Raw genomic sequence first — 19288 nt, forward strand, 5'->3', positions numbered from 1 at the left:
AATGGGGATCCAAATAAATAAATAAATAAATAAATAAATAAATACATTAATTAATTAATAAAATCTGATAATAATGATTATATAATGAGGGTTGATGAACCCAATAACACACCTGTTTCTCTGTATCTGTGGTAAGGATGAACCTCCATCATATCAGAGGTGGATGATTTCTGATATTTAATAAAAGACCAATAACAGGTCAATATATTGGCAAACCGATAGATCAGTCCAAACCTGTGTATCGTTGAGAAAGGCTATTCCAATCCAAGTGCGTCGGTCTTCAACATGAAAACTTGGTTTTAAGAAATCATTCATTCCAATTGCAGTATCACTATTGAACTAATCAAAGGACAATATACAGAGAAATGTTTTTAACCTGACTCAGCACACAGCATCTCACCAGGTTTCAGGTTTATTTTATTCTACATTTGTTTGTTGTTGTTATTTGTTATTTTCTACTTGTGTTTTTAATTTTGTTTTTGATGGCTGTCTCTCTGTTTTGTGTTTGACGAGCCTGACACAAGCCAAAAGAAAATTTCCATGTTGCTTGTAGTAATGGACAATAAAGTTTTCTTGAATCTTGAAGTTTTGTCTCTTACCTTACAAGGCTGTGACAGACAACACACACGACACACAAGACGCTGTGGTTCGTTTTAAAAGCATTTTAATGGCTTTTTGCACATATGTAACAGAGAGGGGAGAAGTCTACAGGTGCAGATCCAACTACCGGTGACCCCTGGTCCATATCACACTGACTAACTCACCTACAGCCCCGGCCCCGCCCGCCCGACCCCACCCGCTATGGCAAAACGAGCGCCCACCCACGCCCACCCGCCCCCATCGTGGCATTGTTGATTGTGCAATATGAAGAAATATCTCGTTACTATCGTTACAGTGACAGAGGAATGCACACTATATTTATCAAATCGCCAGAGAATGTAGCAAAAAGAAATGACAGGAATCATATCAGGCCGACTACCGACTGAAGATCGGTTCAGTTACTTGAAGCGTTTCGATTCGGCTCGCCCGGAGATGGCCGAGCCCCACCCAACTAACCCCGCCAGTTGTGGCAAAACGAGCACCTCCTCCCCCCCCCCCCCCCCCCCAGCTTCCACTTTTGGGCCTTTTTCCTTTGCCGCCATGTTTCCAAGGCAAGAGCGATCACACAAGTAACTGAAGGGATCTAACAGCAAAGTAATCGGCAAAGTCTGAATCTTACGAACGCAGAGCTGAAGCCAACAAGCAAGCGACCATCATTCTGCAACATCACTTAATCCCAGTAAATTGCTTTAGAATCCACTTTTCCACTTAACAACAATGCTTAAAGTAATTTTTTTTTTTTTATAGTACATCTACGTCTCCATACTTGTCGGACTAAATAAATCTTAAACATACATTAACTGTGAAACTCAAAATACATACTGTAGGAAAAACATACTTCAAATAACTAAGGGCAGAAGTAAATGTTCCGAAAACAAACAAAAAGTATAAAATAAAACTTACTGGATGCTCTAAAGTTTGTCAAGAGTTATCGAACATTCTTACTGGTCTTAGTTATTTTTCCCATCGAGTCGGCGCGATTACTGAACCTGACTCGATGGCTCCTTCATTCAGATTTGTAAGTGTACATAGTATTAGGGTTTTAGGTAAAGAAAGTTATATTCAAATGAAGCTTATTATGGTCGGTACGTCTTATTAGTAGTATAGTAATAAGTGAAATTAAACACAGGTTTATTTTTTTTAACAGTTTGTTATACACAAGTTATACATACAGTTCAAAGCACCGCGGGGCGACGCGGCAAATCACAGCCGCCCTTTTCTCTGTGGTCACACTGGAATTAGACAGTAGCTCAACTGAACAAAACATTACGGTGATAATCTACTTTCTATGGCTTTACTCCAGTGTATTGACCTGTGGAGAAGTATTATTCAGTACACACAATACTGTATAATCTCATGTAATGTAGTCAGGGTGCTACAACACAGTTTAAGTACAATTATGTCTGAACATTTTGTACTTTGATTGTGTTTTTCCACCTTTGTAAGTCCATCGTGTATCAGGAAGATTTCCATTCAGGACTTGGACAGTAGCACAGTATTATTCTGCACTTACAATACTTTCCCACAGGTTTACACACAAGTTAAGTGACAAGGGTAAATACAGTTAAAACTCTGATTTCTTTGCATGATTTTGAAATCTTTCAGCGCCGGTTTGTGCAGGAAGCGGGTCGAGGAGAAGTCAGACATTTTGAAAGCGGAGAGGTTTCAGTTCTAAACTTTACAAAACATCCATCGGTCGACTTCTCCTCGGCCCTCCTGGTGTTAAAACACTTGAAGTCTCATCGATACGACTCTGTTTTGGATTTCCTGGTCAGATTCGTGAGATTTGGTTTGAGCTGGGGAAAGCAAACCACAGCAAACAGAGACAAATCCAGAGTCCAGAAGTCCGGTCTACCTCCAGGTTCACAGACAGGAACTTAAACCATGTACTGTCTTCCCTACTGTCTAATAACAGGGTAAATACAGATGTGAGAGGGGTGTGATTTTGCAGGTTTACCCCGCCGCGGTCTCGGTTTCCCCACCACAGAGGGATACAGGTCATCTTGCAGAGACGAGGCCTCGCAAAACTGAGGATGGGCCCTAGGAACTACCTACAACTTCCAACAGAACCAAGACGACTGGGGAGCGTAAACACAAACCCACAAAGGCAGTGGTCGACGAAAGCCGGGATGATGAGAAAGCCAGAAAAAAAAAAACATCAGGACAAAGAAAACACAAAGAATAATAATAATAGTAAGTCATAAATTGGAATATTCTGGTAACTCCACTAGGTCGGTGTTGTTCAGCGGCAAACTCTGGTGTTTTTGTATTTTTAAGATGGCAGCTGCCTGAAGCGTTTGCATCCCCCCCTTTTTGAATTTCTCTTTTTTTTTTTTTTCAATTAGATCTTGTATCGTTTTTGTTTTTCCTGCTCCTTATCTTACAAAAAAAAAAAAAAAAAGAGGATAAGATGGTGTATTGTAGCTGTAGCTCTGAGCCGGACCGGACGGTTGATAGGCACAGAGTGGAGAGTTTTGGCTCGGAGCTTGCATGCTGGAGTCACGCTTTGAGAAGAAGAAGAGGAGGAGGAGGAGGAGGAGGAGGAGGAGGAGGAGGAGGAGGAAGAGGAAGAGAAGGAAGAGGAGGAGGAGGAGAAGGAGAAGGGGGAAGAGGAAGAGTGGGTGTTTGGGTGTTTTGGTGTAAAGCTGTGTAGCAACTGCTGATGTAATAGCTGCTGGATACTGTAATAACTTGTCCAGATGCGATGTAATGTTCTTATCAATGAGGCAAAAATATAATACAGATAAGTCATATTTTCTTCACACTGATATTATAATATATTTTCTCATAATAATGCAATACATCGTTATGGTTACCAGTAACTAACTACATTATAAGGGCTATAATTTTTTACTTTTCAATTATTACAATATCTTGATGTTATTACATTATCTGGCAACAGTTTTAATTACATTTTTAACCCATTTAGAGGGACATTTCATGACATTTTGAGCAATTATTTTCATAATTATTACAATAAAAATTACACTTATTACAGTATCAGTTGCTACGAGCCGCCTCTGGATCAAAACTCAGATCAAAGGAAATGGACATCAGATATTTGACCGAAGATCGACGACGAAGAGGCGACCGCACCCGGCAGCACCCGAGGGAGAGAGAGGGAGGGAAAGAAGAGGAGAAGAAGAAGAAGAAGAAGATGGAGGAGGAGGAGGACAGGGAGGAAGAGGAGAAGGGAAAGAAGTAGCGTCTATTTCTTCTTGCTGAACAGACTGAAGCGTTTCTCCTTGTCTTTCTCTCGTTTGCCCGGGCTGGACTCGGCTGCCATGGCGACGGAGGCGGGGAGCGTCTGAGCGCGTGCGGCGGCGGCGGCGGCGGGGGCGGGGGTGCTGTGGCTGCTGGGGGTGACCTCTGACCTGTCGCCCGACACGGCGGCCGAGATGGCCGAGATCCACGAGTTCATCTCCTCCTGCAGGACGGACGAGGAGAGAGGGAGGTTTAGACAGACACACACACACACACGTACACACACGTACACACACACACACACACACGCACACACACACTAAATAGAGAAGCGATATTGGATGGGTTACAGATGCTCTGAATCTCTCACACATACAAAAAAATGTGCTTACTTACACACACCTGCTTTGAATCACGCGCACACACACACACACACACACACACACACACACACACACACACACACACACACACACACACACACACAAATAGCACAGGAGAGAGATGTGATCTACACTTCCATCTCCTGAGAATGAACATGGATAGGAGGATTAGACAAACACACAAACAAAGCACAGAGGATAAACATGATCTGCACATCCATCTCCTCCTCAACACACACACACACACACACACACACACGCACACACACACCTTCCACAAAATACCTCCAGGTTTACATCTCATATTTTAGGCTTTATCTCCTCTTCACTACAGTGAATTACAAACAGCAGAATAAGTGAACAGTCATGAATCACCTCAATACAGAGGAACCTAGCAAAAGAGATGTTGTTGTTGTGGAAATCCCAATTTCTACTGAACCTACTGCTGCATTTTGCTCCATATGAGAGGAAGCATTTGGAAAAGTTAAGTTTGGTTCTTTTTCACCATTAGATAATACAAGGACTGTTCTAGTGACCGGTTAGTTAGAGACACTAGAGTTTTTATGTTGTAAGAAATAAAATTAATACTGTGTTGTTTTTATATGAATGACACACTCTGTTCTTGTGTTCTTTGTTCTCAGAGTAGAGTGTCTTTTTTTCTCTACATGCCATGGTGAGGTAATCAGTGCATGTATGTGTGCACGTGTGCTTTATATGGTTATGAAATGATTTGTGTTCTTATAGGTGAATAATAGTTTATGCTATTCATATGTGTGTTTCCGTGTGTCCCATATTAGGTGAGGTTTTTGTCTTTGAGCCAAGAAATCTGAACTGTGGGTTTGGCTTTATGCCGAGATTTATGTTGTTGTTTACTCTAGTGTATAAAAGCGATTATACAACAGGTAGTTCCGACCAAACGATCTGATTGGTCAACTAGACATTTAGAACGTGATCAAATCAGCATGACAGCACACCTAGCCGTGCTCATCACTAAATATTACTCCGCCATATTATCATACAATATATTTAAATATAACGCTACGTTAACTCTGTTCAGCCTTGATGTTACCAGACGCTCTGCATCCTCCATCAGCTGTGCCGGTGAGTCGGCGACACGGCGCTACTAGCTTAAAAATACATGTGAAGTTCGCGGACATAGTAGCTAAATCTGTCCTTGGAAAAATTATTTTTTTCAGCAGATATCTTAGTTACAACAAGATTGAGCTAGCAAGGCAGTTTTGTGTTTATATGTGTGGTATTTATTCAGTTTGGGAAATCCCGCGATCTCTAGAAAGCATTAGCTCAAGTTGGCTGGCTGACTCAACAGGGACTAGAAATCGTCTCTGTTGCAGGTCGTTACTAAGGCTCCGCCTACTTGCTGGAGCAGTAAACTAGGTTCCATTACATAGGAGTCTACTGACGTGACTGATTGTTTTCCAGTTATTAGTCAGACCCCATGTATTTCCAGGGAAACGGAGATAACACTAGCAAAAAGTTTTTTATTTTGAGAGAGAATTGCCCCACAGTGATGCTAATGACGGTAACGCACACCCTCTCGTGTAATATTGCTTAAGTGTAATGAGCTTCACTTCTTTGTCTCTTCTCTGTTACCTGTTTGGAACACTGAACTGAACCATGCATGCATGAATAAAGGACTTCACAGAAGACTCTTGAACCTTTGCTCATTCATTTTGACCCACAAGGGTGAAACTTATTTTTCCCCTACAATGTCACAGTCTACTAATTTGGTTCTAATGTATAACATTCAATAATGAACTGTTTGCAGCTCTAATGTTTTTATTTTTACTTACGTCATCTTTGGCTTGGAAGAGATACTCATTCCCATCAGTAACTCTGCGGGGAAAAAAAGCAACATTTAATAATCAATCTGAACATTTAAAGGAACAGTTTACAGGATTCACTTTGGGTGCGATCACATCTACAGTTCATTTTCTTTGGTCTGAACCAGAGTGGAAAATTTGACTTTGTTGTATTATTCAGGCTTCCTACACATTTTCAATAAAAAAATTCCATACTTATTCCAGACCTTGATTTGTTTTGAAGATTTTGTCTGGTGTTCAATATGATTTACACAGATAGACATCTTGCCCCTGCTAACTAGGTCATATCACTGTATAGATGAAGATTGTTCTTCACAGAGACAAATATCAGAATATGTGAGATGATTGGCAGGGTTCCTACACACTTTCCATTTTAAAATTCCATATTTTTTCCCAGACCCTATGTTCTTGAGTGGATTTGATTTTGGTGGGTATTTGGTATAATGCATGCTGACAGCGGCTGGGTAATAAGAGCGTCCCTCTATCTGAACATTATTCTTCACATCCACAAAAACTGTGGACTCAAAGTGGCTCTACAACAACATAAAAGCTAGAATTATGTGTGTATCGGACCTGAACCGCAACATTTTCCATACTTTTCCCAAACTATTCAAGACCTGGAAATGATCCAATTCATTTTTAATACTTTTCCAGACTTTCCAGACCTGCGTAGGAACCCTGATTATTGGACCTGCAGGTTGAGGTTTCCATAGGTTTCCACCCTCAGGACACTCACTTGAGTTTGAAGACGTGTTTCTTCTTCTTGTAGTCCAGCGCCACCTCGCAGACTGCGTCCTTCAGGCTGATGGGAATCTCGCTGTGGTAGGGAATGCCCTGACTGGCACTCTTCTGGTCCTTATAGAAGCCCATCTCCTGCTGATTGATCACACAGTACACGTTGTGCCACGACCTGCAGACACAGAGAGGAAGAGTTAGCTACAGCCTGCTGCCAGTTAAATTGAATTAAATCAAACTGTAATGATCCAGAGTACACTTCCAAAATGCCATCGTTCTCTACAAAGACACAGGTATCGTCTTGGCATTCTTGGATTTAATAGTCACGAAATGTTTGCCTACCTGCTAGAAGCCTTCTTGTTATGCCCCTCCCACTCATGTTTGCGGTGCAGGAAGCCCTCCAGTTGGGAGGTGGGCGAGTCTTGCTGGGTTTTGGCCGGCAGCGTCGCAGCCTGGCTGGCCTTGCCCTTGCGAGATGCCCCGGGAGACCCCGCGGGACTGGGCTCCGACACCCCGTTCACAGCCTCGCCTGCGTCCGCGTCCTGGACACCGAGGAGAGAGAGAGGAGTTAGAGACAAGCTGGGGATGGAAGGGGCGAGAGACGAAACACACACATGCTCTGAATCTTTCTCATTCTCTCTCTCTCTCACACACACTTTCAAACCTCTCTCTCTCTCTCACACACACACACACACACACACACACACACAGGCACAGGCACAGGAAATCAGAGTTATCAGAGTTGCAGCATGCAGAGGCAGAGCAGAATCACAGGCTGTGTCACATTAAAAATCTCTGAACAAATCTCTCCTAAAAAATGTGATCTGGCTAAATAAAGGTTACATGAATGAAATAAATTGTACAGACCAGGCCTTTCAACAAAGTTTTAACTTATTGCACATACAGTAGCTAGCAGCTCGACAGGACGACTCAGTACTCCAACATCAGAGAGGGCACTAGCTTCAACCAACACCATTAAAATCAGTTGTGATTTAGAAAAGTCACAATGTTCTTACAACCAAAACTAGTGTGGTCTGCCAAAATGCATAAATTTACATTTTTGCATTCTTTGCATTTTCAAAACATGAGTTAAGTCTTTTGAGACCAAGGACCACATTGGAAATATGTCTGTGGAAATATACTTTTATGTTGTTCACACCTGTTTAAATTTTTTCAAGAAACTAGACAAGACTTAACTAAATCAAACTAAGTTAAAAACACAAAAAAACAAAAAACAAAACATGCTATACAAAAATAAAGCCAAGGTAAACTAAATATAAAAATCAAACCACACATACATTAAATGTACCAAATTACGCTAAACCAAGCGAAAACCTAAACTAACCCAAACTAAAAACCAAACCACATAACCACTCAAAACCAAACTAGCCACAAAACCAGATTAAAACTAAAGTGACCTAAACTCAACCAAACCAAGTAAAATAATTCAACTAATCCAAATGAAACCAACCTAAAATCTAACTTAACTCAACCACAATAAACTAGACTTAACCAAACAAAATTACACACTAAATTTAAGACCTGTCCATCAAACCACTGCCTTCAGCTACATCAGCCTTTTGATGGATTTATTTTTTTGCATTTTAATGATGTGAGCTCAGCATTGGATTCCAGTATCGATTAGAAAATCATTTGAAAGTAAGTCATTTGCAGTATAGAAACAGCAAGACAGCCAACATGGTCCGATCATGCACTGATTACAGGTTTTAGGACATGCATAATAAATCACAATATCACTCCATAACACACAACATGGTCAACAGTGTGAAGAGACAGGTAGAGCTAGCAAAAGGGAAGGAGGGAAGAACAATAAACACAAAAATCTCAAACAATTATCCACAAAATTGCTTGGAACTCATTATTCAGTATCATTATTGGTGAGGGGAGAATGCGATTGGCCTAGTATCAAAACAGATTTTATTTTTCCACACCACACCCACTCCAACCGGTCTCTTATTACCCTGTTACTGAGCTCTTCAATGGCGGGACCAGTGATGGACGCTCCTATTGAGAACTGTTGGAGCTGGACCAATCCTGGGAGCTTTTACTGAGAGATTGTCAAGGGCTGGACCAATCCTGGGAGCTTTTACTGAGAGATTGTGGACTAATCCTGGGAACTTTTCCTGAACTATTGTCAAGGGTTAGACCAATCCTGGGAGCTTTTACTCAAAGACCATCAAGGGTTGGACCAATCCTGGGAGATTTTACTCAAAGACCGTCAAGGGTTGGATCAATCCTGGGAGATTTTACTAAAAGACCATCAAGAGTTGGATCAATCCTGGAAACTTTTTCTAAAAGTTCGTCAAGGGTTGGACCAATCCTGGGAACTTTTACTGAAAGTTAATCAAGTGCTGGACCATTCCTCAGAGCTTTTACTGGAAGCTCGTCAAGCGTTAGACCAATCCTGGGAACTTACACTGAAAGTTCATCAAGGGTTGGACCAATCCTGGGAACTTATACTGAAAGTTCGTCAAGGGTTGGACTAATCCTGGGAACTTTTACTGAAAGTTCATCAAGGGCTGGACCAATCCTGGGAACTTTTAAGGATGTCCTAGGAACTCACTGTCAAGTTTTGAAACTTTTGATTCATCACCATAACGTTTCTCTCAACCTCTGTAGGGCTGGGCGTTAAACTGTGTTTTATGCTATGTTATACCATGCATAGTTTCTGCCAAGGAATCTGATTGGTCAAAAACACATTCCAACCCTGTTGATTATTCCCATAAAGTAAAGCTAACCATGCTGTATTGCGGTCAACTCTTGTGGTAACCATGGACCCTTTGGCAAGCATTCCTGTTTACTCCTTTTTATTCTTATGTACAGTATGTTTACTACTTTGGAGAAAACTTTTGAACCAGTACACATATTGGTAATCGTTGTATGAAAGCCCTAATACCCATGTGGACATTTTTTACTGGGATTATGGAGACTTCAGTGCTGCCCAGGGTACTTTGCTATACCGTGAACCAGTTGCATGACTGCTGTGCCCATAATCACAGTAAAGAATGTCCTCCCCAGTATTATTGCTATGTTATGCATATTATTTATCGGTAAATAGTTCATTTTTTAATACTGTTCATGTTTCTACAAAAAGTGACTACAGATCTATACCATAGCTTTACCTATTTTCTCAGCCTAGTGTAAAGCTTCATCAATCTGAATTGGTGAAGAAAACATTGAGCACCTAGTGGTTGGAAGCCTGGTGTCATGGACTTTTCATGAGGTCTAGCTTTCACTGGAACAAAACAAATCCTGTCAAAAAAGTCAAATATTTGACTTGAATTTGTTACAATTATTTGATGTGTATTTGTCAAATATCATAAATCAAATAACATGGAAAATATGATAACATATTTCAATATGATATTTCAGCCACATTGCCCAGCCCTACTCTTATGATAACTAATTGGTTGTGATTTGACTTTCTGAACCCTAATTCCCAGCTATGTAAGAGAGATACATTTGGTAACAATTAATTTGACTGTTCTTCTGATATGTAGCATGTGTACGTGTATAACTAGTACCTTTACATAACACAAAGGGCTGGTTTCATGGAAATTGATTACGTTTTTCAAATTGAGGTCTTTCTCAATGGAAATCTCCATACAGGAAAAAGCAGGATCAGCTATGATCAGGGCTTAAAACTATAATCAGCAACCACCCAAATTCTGTCCCATTTTTACTGGCTAGTACATTCGTTTACAGATCCATTTTGGCAGGTTACCAACCATCATTTGGAGTCCTATTTTATTCTGAACATCCATTTGGCTGTTAAAATAGTAAAACAGGCTAAGTTAGTTTACTTTACAGGTAACCAACCATCATTTGGAGTTTCCTTTCCATTCCAAAAAATTTAGAATGTTTGGCTGGTAAAATAGTAAAAGTGTTTGGTGAATTGTGGAATCAAGCAGCGTGTCCTACAGGCTAATAAGTTTCCTGCCCTGGCCTTGGTCCATGTCCATGAAACCAGATTGAAGTAAAATATCTTGTACGAAAACAACAATATCCATAAATATATGTGTATAAAGCAGCCCCAGGATGAAAATCAATGAAGAACATGAGATGAAAACAATAAAAAACAGTGACAGGTAATTCTACCAACATGCTAACGATGGTGACAGCATGCAACAGAACAATAACACCAACACAGTATATAGGGACAAGCCACATCTACATGGAAAACACATAGACAGACAAACCCGATGGGTCCGAGTGCACTGATTGATTCTGACAGGGTTTATTGGGGAATGTGTGTTAGTTAGGGAACGACTGAAGGGGGTTGGATGGACATGCAACAGAAACCATGAAGAGAAATGGAGAAATCATAACATTAAACCATGAGAAACAATGGAGAATAATGATAATAATACAAAACATTGTGTTGCAGTAACACATGATAATGTTGGTCAATTATCAAGACAATGAGGAGAGCTGGGGGAGTAAAACTACTGGGATGGAATGGATCAGAGTGATTCTTTTCTCTGATAGAATACACACACACACACACATACACACACACACACACACACAGGGACATGTCTTAGTGGGAATCAGTTCTACATGAGGAGGAAGTGGAATGATTTTGAAGATGGACCGATTCATGTACATATAATCAATATGTACAAAGATATGTGCAAGGATATCGCTGTTGTTAGACGAAAACCACGTGTGTACTTAATGTATTTTTCTGGAATGAATAAAGGAATGCTTTTCTTATAGAGGCCCATGGATCTTTGAAATTACTCAATGGGGTTTTTAAAGTCCAACAGTCCTGAAACTCACCCAACACATAAATGAACATGTAAACTTTAAAGTTCAAGGTAGAAAAAGCAATAACATTTGCTTGTACGTGGTGTTTATCCAACAGCAGTGATTTACAATGGAGGTTACAGTATGAGAGTGGAGATGCAGCAAGGGGAGATTTGAGGGGGATAAAGTATATATTGTATAAGTATATATAAACTATTGTTTTAATTTCAATCTCTCTTTATATAGTGGTTGCTTAACCATTAATAAAACCTATAGTTTTAAAATGTTAATGTTAACTTGTCTTGTTATAGTACTGTTATACACTGTGGTACTATTTCTTCTCTGCTGACTGGGCTTTAATAGTAGTGCATAAGATTATTTTATTCCCTTTATTTTACAGTACTGTGCAAAGAAAAATGCACAATAAATCAATTATTATTATTATGTAGAGAATGTGAGAATTTACTTTCAGTTCTAATTTATTTACTTGACCATCCCCCTTGTTGCCTTTCAACAAATCACCCATTAACTACATACAATGACATTTTACATGCAGTACTGTATGTGCTGTAGGCTAGTAACATGGAATAGTATTTTACATAGAGTATAGAGTATGTGTGATGGAGTACATGTGGTACACATACTGTACTCTATGGGGAATATTATGAGGATGGTAACTATGGGCAATGGGATGGAAATGCACCCGGGGCAGGTAGATACCAAGAGTTTGGTTGGAGAAAGTGTCTCCTACTCTTACAAAATGATTGTTTGCACAAACTTAAACCAAATTATGGAATTTTCTAAAACGTAACTTAAGTCCTTGTTGGACATAATGATAATGATTTTTTCCCCTAAAATGGATACGATGTAGCGTTTTGGAATCTTCATATGTTTCTATTGTACATCAAATAAATTACATTTAAATTTTTTAATTACATAACCATAATTTCTGAGTGATTTAATTTTGAAAAATGATTTAAGTCTTCAGTGTGAATGATCATACTAAACTTTATGTAGCATGACAACCATTTATTTTAAGACTGTGAGAGTCAGACGGTGATTTAGCTGAATGTGCCATCAATAAGCTTTCATCACATTTAAGAATACATACACTTACAGTACTGTAAGGCACTTTGGATAAAAGTTTTTTTATTGCTTCCTTACATTTTCTGGATGATTCTTTATATTTTTGCATTATTATCTCTGTTTTTCCTATGCTGTATCTCATTATGCTGATGACACCACCATTTACCCTAGGGAATAAATAGCCTATCTATCTATCTATCTATCTATCTATCTATCTATCTCTATCTATCTATCTATCTATCTATCTATCTATCTATCTATCATAAATCCTACATACGCCCACAAACCTTAACTGAAAAGTAAAGTGAAAACTTTTGAAATCACAGAGTGGCTGTCAAACCTGATAGGGGGCAGGTCCCTATATTCAGAAATATATTTTCTCTCGGTTGTCTTTTCAGCTGTTCATATTCCACATGGTGAGTTTATAAATGATGACGTAAACTAGCAGAAACATTAACAGTTGTGGGGAGAGGACAACAGGAGTGTCGAGCTGAGAGGGGAGAGGGGAGAGAGAGAGGGAAGAAGGGGGAGGGGAAAGGAAAATGAGGGGAGGAATGGATAAAAACAGACGTGTGTCTAGGTGTGTGTTTGTGTGTGTGTGTGTAAATGTATTTTGAGAGTCCCATACACCACTCATGCAGACTCATTCACTCTCTCACCAAATGAGGATTCACACATTCTGTCGCTAAATGCCTTCTAATAAAATGTTCCCCTTTTTTTGTGAAGGATGGAGAGTGGAGTTCTGTAGCGGTGTCAAACCTGCTGCTACAGTCAATCATATCAGACAACTTCCCTTTCCAATTAGTTTCCTTTAAGGAATGAAGCACAAAAAATTGGGGTGCTAGGGAAGGATTTTTAAGAAAAGGAAACTTGACTTTATACTTGTGTGAGAAAGCCTAATTGAGGAGAAAAATCAATGGTGTTTTTCCACCATTAGCAAAACCAGGGCATCAAGTTAGCAACAGGGACGGGTACTGTATGAAGAAAAATGAAAAGCATATCCAGCCAAGCTACCTTCCTATGTGAATAGATCCTAACATTGTTCCCTGACACTTCCCGGCAAAATTATCTCCTTCGACTTCACTTGTTACAGAGCAGAAACAGAATTAAACTGAATTAAGTTGCGTGTCCACAGGGAACCTCTCCTTTCCCGTGCTGATTTCTTTTTCCTCCTAATATTCAATGGAGAGGAAGTGCTGTTGCATGTTTCTGACAGTGCTGAGAGCTTAGCATGTTTTTAACGTGCCAGAGGGTAAAAATATTTCTCAAAAGAAACATTGGATTTCAAACTGTTTTCTTACAGTTTGGTGTGCTACTCCCTGATGAAGGTGGAATACGGCCAAGTTGGTTTAAATATGTGTTTTTGAACCAGCCATGCAATAAAGTCTTTAATTTCTTTGCTTGAAGAGTCCTTAGGAGCTCCTTCTTTTCAAGATTATCAATAGTCTCATAGCAGCAGCAGGAGTCATGACCAACACTTCCTACAAACATCTGATTATCACTAATCCGAGGTTCCAGGTGGACACAGGGCCATAGAATAAAACCTGCAGCAAAAAACTGCATCAAAACTCTAATCAGCAAAGCTATAGCTTGAAGGTGCAACATGTAGAATTTTTAAACGTCAAAATATCCTAATTAAATTAATAATGCTGCCTTGGTATAATTACCATAAACAAATGAGACCATGGTGGATATGACTGGTATTGTTAGTGCTAGTGTTTCTCCAAATTAAGACTACATTTCCCGTAAGCCCCATTGCCTCCTGCCCCCCCCCCCCCCCCCCCCCCCCCTCTCTGAAGAGGATCAACATGTTGGAAGTGATTTCTCCATCTTCCTTTTCCTCCTTCCACCATCTGCTGCCAGAAACTCTGAAAGCTTTAGCTCCGTTTGCTCTGGAAGAACAGAACCTCTTCCTGTTTTGTGCCGTAAAGCGATCCAGCAGATTTCCCTCCAGATCCACCAGGTGGAGAAACAATGGAGGATGCAGAGTAGAGGCTGAGAGAGGCTGACAGGCTGACCACTGATGGACTGGTTTGTTTACGGTAATTATACTAATGTCTCAAAATTAAAATGCTAATGATTTATTGATGCTAAAATGCTACATGTAGCACCTTTAATGTTAAACACATACTTACAAAAAAAGTAAATTATTAATCAGTTGCAAACAATAAATGCTAAAGATAAGGTGATAAATACAGGAATGGATTAGGGTCTAGATCCCAGGAATGAGGAGGGATCAATGGATGGAAACAACAGAGTCAATGATATCTGTGTGTGGGGTCATGGGTCAGTGTGTGCATATGTGGAGTGTGTGTTCATGTATGTGTGTTAGCGTGTGTTGGCGCTTGCATGTGTTTGTGTTTTCTGATGCGTTTACTGTGTGTGAGTATGCGTTTTGGTGTGTGTGTGTGTGTGTGTAAATAAATAAGCGGACATTTAGCATATGCATGTCATTAGCACGTGCAGATATGAGAGTGTGTGAGTGTTTAGTGAGTGAGTGTGTTTTACATGTGTAGGTGTGTGTATTTCCTATATCCATTTGAGTGTGTGTGTGTGTGTGTGTGAGAACATCGATTCGCCACACCCCAAGTGTGTTTTGGTATGGCTGTTGGTATTTGGAATGGTAGGATGCATGTATTCGTACTTGGTGTGTGTGTGTGTGTGTGGTGGTGTGTGTGTGTGTGGTGTGTGGTGTGTGTGTGTGTGTGTGTGGTGTGTGTGTGTGTGTGTGTCAGGGTGCGGCGGTGGCCCTGCGGCTCTGCAGGGTGCTGCTGTATTTCTGGTAGGCAGGCGAGCGGTAACTAACCCTGGGAGACTCCTGGTCAGATGGCAGCCCGTTCTGAGACACCGGCTCACCCTCCCTGCAAACACACACACACACACACACACACACAGTTACAGAGTTAGATACATTTTTGACAGATATACACATCCGAAATACACTGTTACACACCTACATACAGTTTTTCATGTGTTTGTCAGATGCTCACACCAACACAAACTGTTAGATGCATAACACACAAACTCACCAACATGTACTGAGATGTGTTTTTGACAAACACACACACACAGACACATGAAAACACACACACACACACACACACACACACACACACACCTCGGCTGTGGCTGAGCGTCGGGGGGCGGGGCCTCAGTAGCTGGGGGTTGTCTCCTCCTCTCTTCTTCCTCTTGCCTTCTTCTCACTTCCAATAACTCCATCTGGACACACACACACACACACGTACATGTTCAAGTTAGACTGGAATCAATTGATTAAAGTTAATTTCCTGTTTGATCAGCTGTGGGGAAAAATCTGAATTCTCATCCAGAGGCATGGTGTATTTAAAAAACAAAATCATGAAAACTGAACAAAATGGGACCTTTAAGGCTTTGAGGGCTTTGGAAGTGGACTGACTGACTAGTTGTGTTTGTCTCACCGACAGAACTAGAACAGATAGAATGGTCATTCAACGGTCCTGGACGCTCGGAGCGGCGGCCATCTTGCTGTGACCCGTTGGACTAGCTTCTGTATAAAGCGACTCGCAGCAAGTCACTGAGCTGAGAGGTTTTACAGCAAGAACCAAAGCAGCTTCCCTGTCTCCTTGCTGCCATGGATTGCTAACATGCTAATGTTGACTAGAAGAGCTAGAGAGAGAAGTCCAGTCTGTGATAAAGCTACAGGGAGCGTATCTATGTTCCCAGGGTCCTATGTTCCCCAGTTCAATATTCTGTTAACACACATTAACCCTCCTATTGTGTTCGGGTCAAATTTGACCCGTTTCAAGTTAAAATATTTCATAAATATTATCCAGTTTTTCAGTTAGAAGACAGATGTGAAGTTAGATTCAAAAACATGTATACTAGGCTAGTTTTCACCTAAGGAAGCATTAAGCTATGACCTTTGGTAATTCCATGACTCCAACCATTTGATAAGTTCCCTCAAGTGTAACTGAGAGCCATACGGCAGTGCTGGGGAACAGAAAACCCCAGAAAACGAGTTCTCACAATAGCCCATGTCATAGGGTATGGGTATGTGCTATATAGAGCTGGGGAACATAGGACCCTGGGAACATAGGACCCTGGGAACATAGGACCTTGGGAACATAGGACCCTGGGAACATAGGACCCTGGGAACATAGGACCCTGGGAACAAAGGACCCTGGGAACATAGGACCCTGGGAACATAGGAATGACTCCAAGCTACGTTAGCCTCATCGCTAACGTTAGCTTTCAGTTGAGTTTTGACAGTTTGCTAACAGACTCATCTGCTCAGTTCTCACAGTGTGACAGACTTACCAGCCTTAATGTCCAGACTTGTGTTGTCACCATAGCAACTAACACCTAAAATTCCATTGTTGTCATTTTATGCCGTGCTAGCCAAATTACCATGACAGTGGCAGGACCGTTGTGCCCGGTCAGGGTGTGTGTCTGGTGCCATGCCATTGTTCCGACGGCCCATTATTCCGAAACCCCAATAGTCTCCATGCCTGGCTCCATCCACAACCGCGGCTTCTGACGGCCTTCACCGTAAGCTTGCTCTATCCCTGACCTCAGTGACCCCATGCCTCAACCCAGCCACCTCCGGGATAACGGGCTGTCGGACAAATGGGCTTTTCGGTCCAATGGGTGGACATTTTTCGGACTATTGGGGTTTCGGAATAATGGGCCGTCTGAACTACGGGCGGTCCCCGTGTGTCTCACCGTGGTCAGCCTCTCCAGGGCGGAGAAGCGCTCCTCCCAGGTGGCGGCTGACTTCTCGAAGGCCTCGTGGCGTTTGATGAGCTTCTCCACCTCGTCCACGCTCTGGCCCATCTCCCTGCTGGACAGGTAGGGCTCCTGGCCCAGCAGCCAGGCCTCGGCCACGCCCGCGTCCCGGGAGAACTGGTGCACCTCCAGGACTGCGCACACACACACACACACACACACACACACACACACACAGACACACACATACACCACACATACACACACACACACACACACACACACACACACACACACACACACACACACACACACCACACATACACACACACACACACACACAGACACACACATACACCCACACACACACACACACACACACACACACACAGACACACACATACACCACACATACACACAAACCATAATATTTATTCAGCAAATACACTTAATAATACATTAATAATTAATAATACATCTAGCAGCTGAGAAGATATCTGATTGACTTGTTGACTGACTAATGGACCGGTTGACTGACTTGTTGACTGACAAGTTGATTGGCTTGACTCACTGAATGAGTGACTGTTTGATTGACTGACTGGTTGGATGGCTGAGTGACTTGTTGATCGACTAAATTACTGACTAGTTGACTAATTGACTTGTTGACTGATGAGTTGACCGACTTGTGGAATGACTTGCTGACTGAGTGAATGAGTGACTCTTTGATTGACTGACTGGTTGGATGGAAGTGAGGGACTTGTTCATGGTGACTAAATGACTGACTAGTTGACTAATTTGACTCATTGATCAACTTGTGGAATGACTCGTTGACTGTTGACCAGTTGACGAAATGAATGACTGACTTGTTGTGCAAGTGACTGACTGGTTCAATGACTTGTTGACTAGTTGATTGTATGACTGCCTGCCTGACTGACTTTCTGAGTAACCTGACTGCCTGAATCACTGACTAGTTGGCTGACTGGTTGACTGGTGAATGGATGGAAGTCCTTACCCAGTCTAAGCCACTCCCATCTGTCCTCCCACTTGTCAATCATGTCTTTCCTCTTGTCCGTCAACTGTAGCAACTTCTCTTTGATCTGAAGGGAAAAATAAAGATTCAGAAGGGAATAAAAATGTGAAAAATGTATTCATGTGATTTGGAGACTGGAAGCTAATAAATACATTCATACACACAGAAAACACACTGAGGGAACAAAGCATCAGCAGCACCTTCCTAATATACAACTCCTTCTTTCAGTCTGGATTTCATGTTACACTGAAAATAACATTTCCACCATGTTACTCATACAAAATTATTGATAGCACAAAATTCAAACAAATAAGGGCACTTCATAATGAGTACCTTAAAGAGTTTGCCTTATAAAATAATACTTCTGCACACAATTTGGGTTTAGAATGGTTTAAATTCAACACTAGAGGTTGCCATTTCACCATGGGTAGACTGGGAAAAGGGATATTAGTATGAAACACTGCAGATACCAAATAGAAATTTAACTGAAATAGACAAAGGAGATGAAAGACAGAAGAAATGACAAGAGTATCTGCAGGTTTCACAAAACCAAATTCCAGACTTTTCAAGACTTTTTGATGCTACCTGGAATTGAATTTCAGATCAATTCCAAAAACCAAAATAAGGAACCACAGCGTGTGTACAGCAGCCTGTTTCTGACTGAACAGCTGATGAAAGCTGTGAAACTATAAATGAGCAGAATAAGAAAAAGGACAGCATGAAATTAATAGTTAAGGGACATGAAGTCCAGCTGAGTTTAGGGAAGCGGACAGGATGCTGACTCTGTCCTGGATTCATCTAAGAAACCTGAAATCACATGGTAAAAAAGTAAAACCTCTGATAACTGGATTTAGGATATTTTTCTGCTTTTTAAGGCCTTATATCCAGATATTTTAAGACTTTTTCAGACTTTTTATGGACCCTCAGATGTAGTG

General features: G+C 41.1%; 1 protein-coding gene across 1 annotated transcript; it reads right to left on the bottom strand.

The window, feature by feature from the left end:
• Positions 1-1112: 1112 nt before the first annotated feature.
• LOC139667098 (spectrin beta chain, non-erythrocytic 1-like) lies at positions 1113-18420 on the bottom strand (the record flags this gene model as incomplete). Its single annotated transcript, XM_071546502.1, has 8 exons — positions 1113-4027; positions 5999-6041; positions 6765-6938; positions 7106-7305; positions 15426-15480; positions 15738-15838; positions 17321-17517; positions 18336-18420. Coding segments are annotated over 8 exons (1074 nt in total), but the record flags the coding sequence as incomplete, so codon positions are not given.
• Between the last annotated feature and the right edge of the window lie 868 nt (positions 18421-19288).

Source organism: Centroberyx affinis, unplaced genomic scaffold (assembly GCF_046629955.1).
Source record: "Centroberyx affinis isolate AG114_WGS23_722 - 3 ecotype Tasmania unplaced genomic scaffold, CSIRO-AGI_Caff_v1 ptg005295l_1, whole genome shotgun sequence".
NCBI classification, from domain to species: Eukaryota; Metazoa; Chordata; class Actinopteri; order Beryciformes; family Berycidae; genus Centroberyx; species Centroberyx affinis.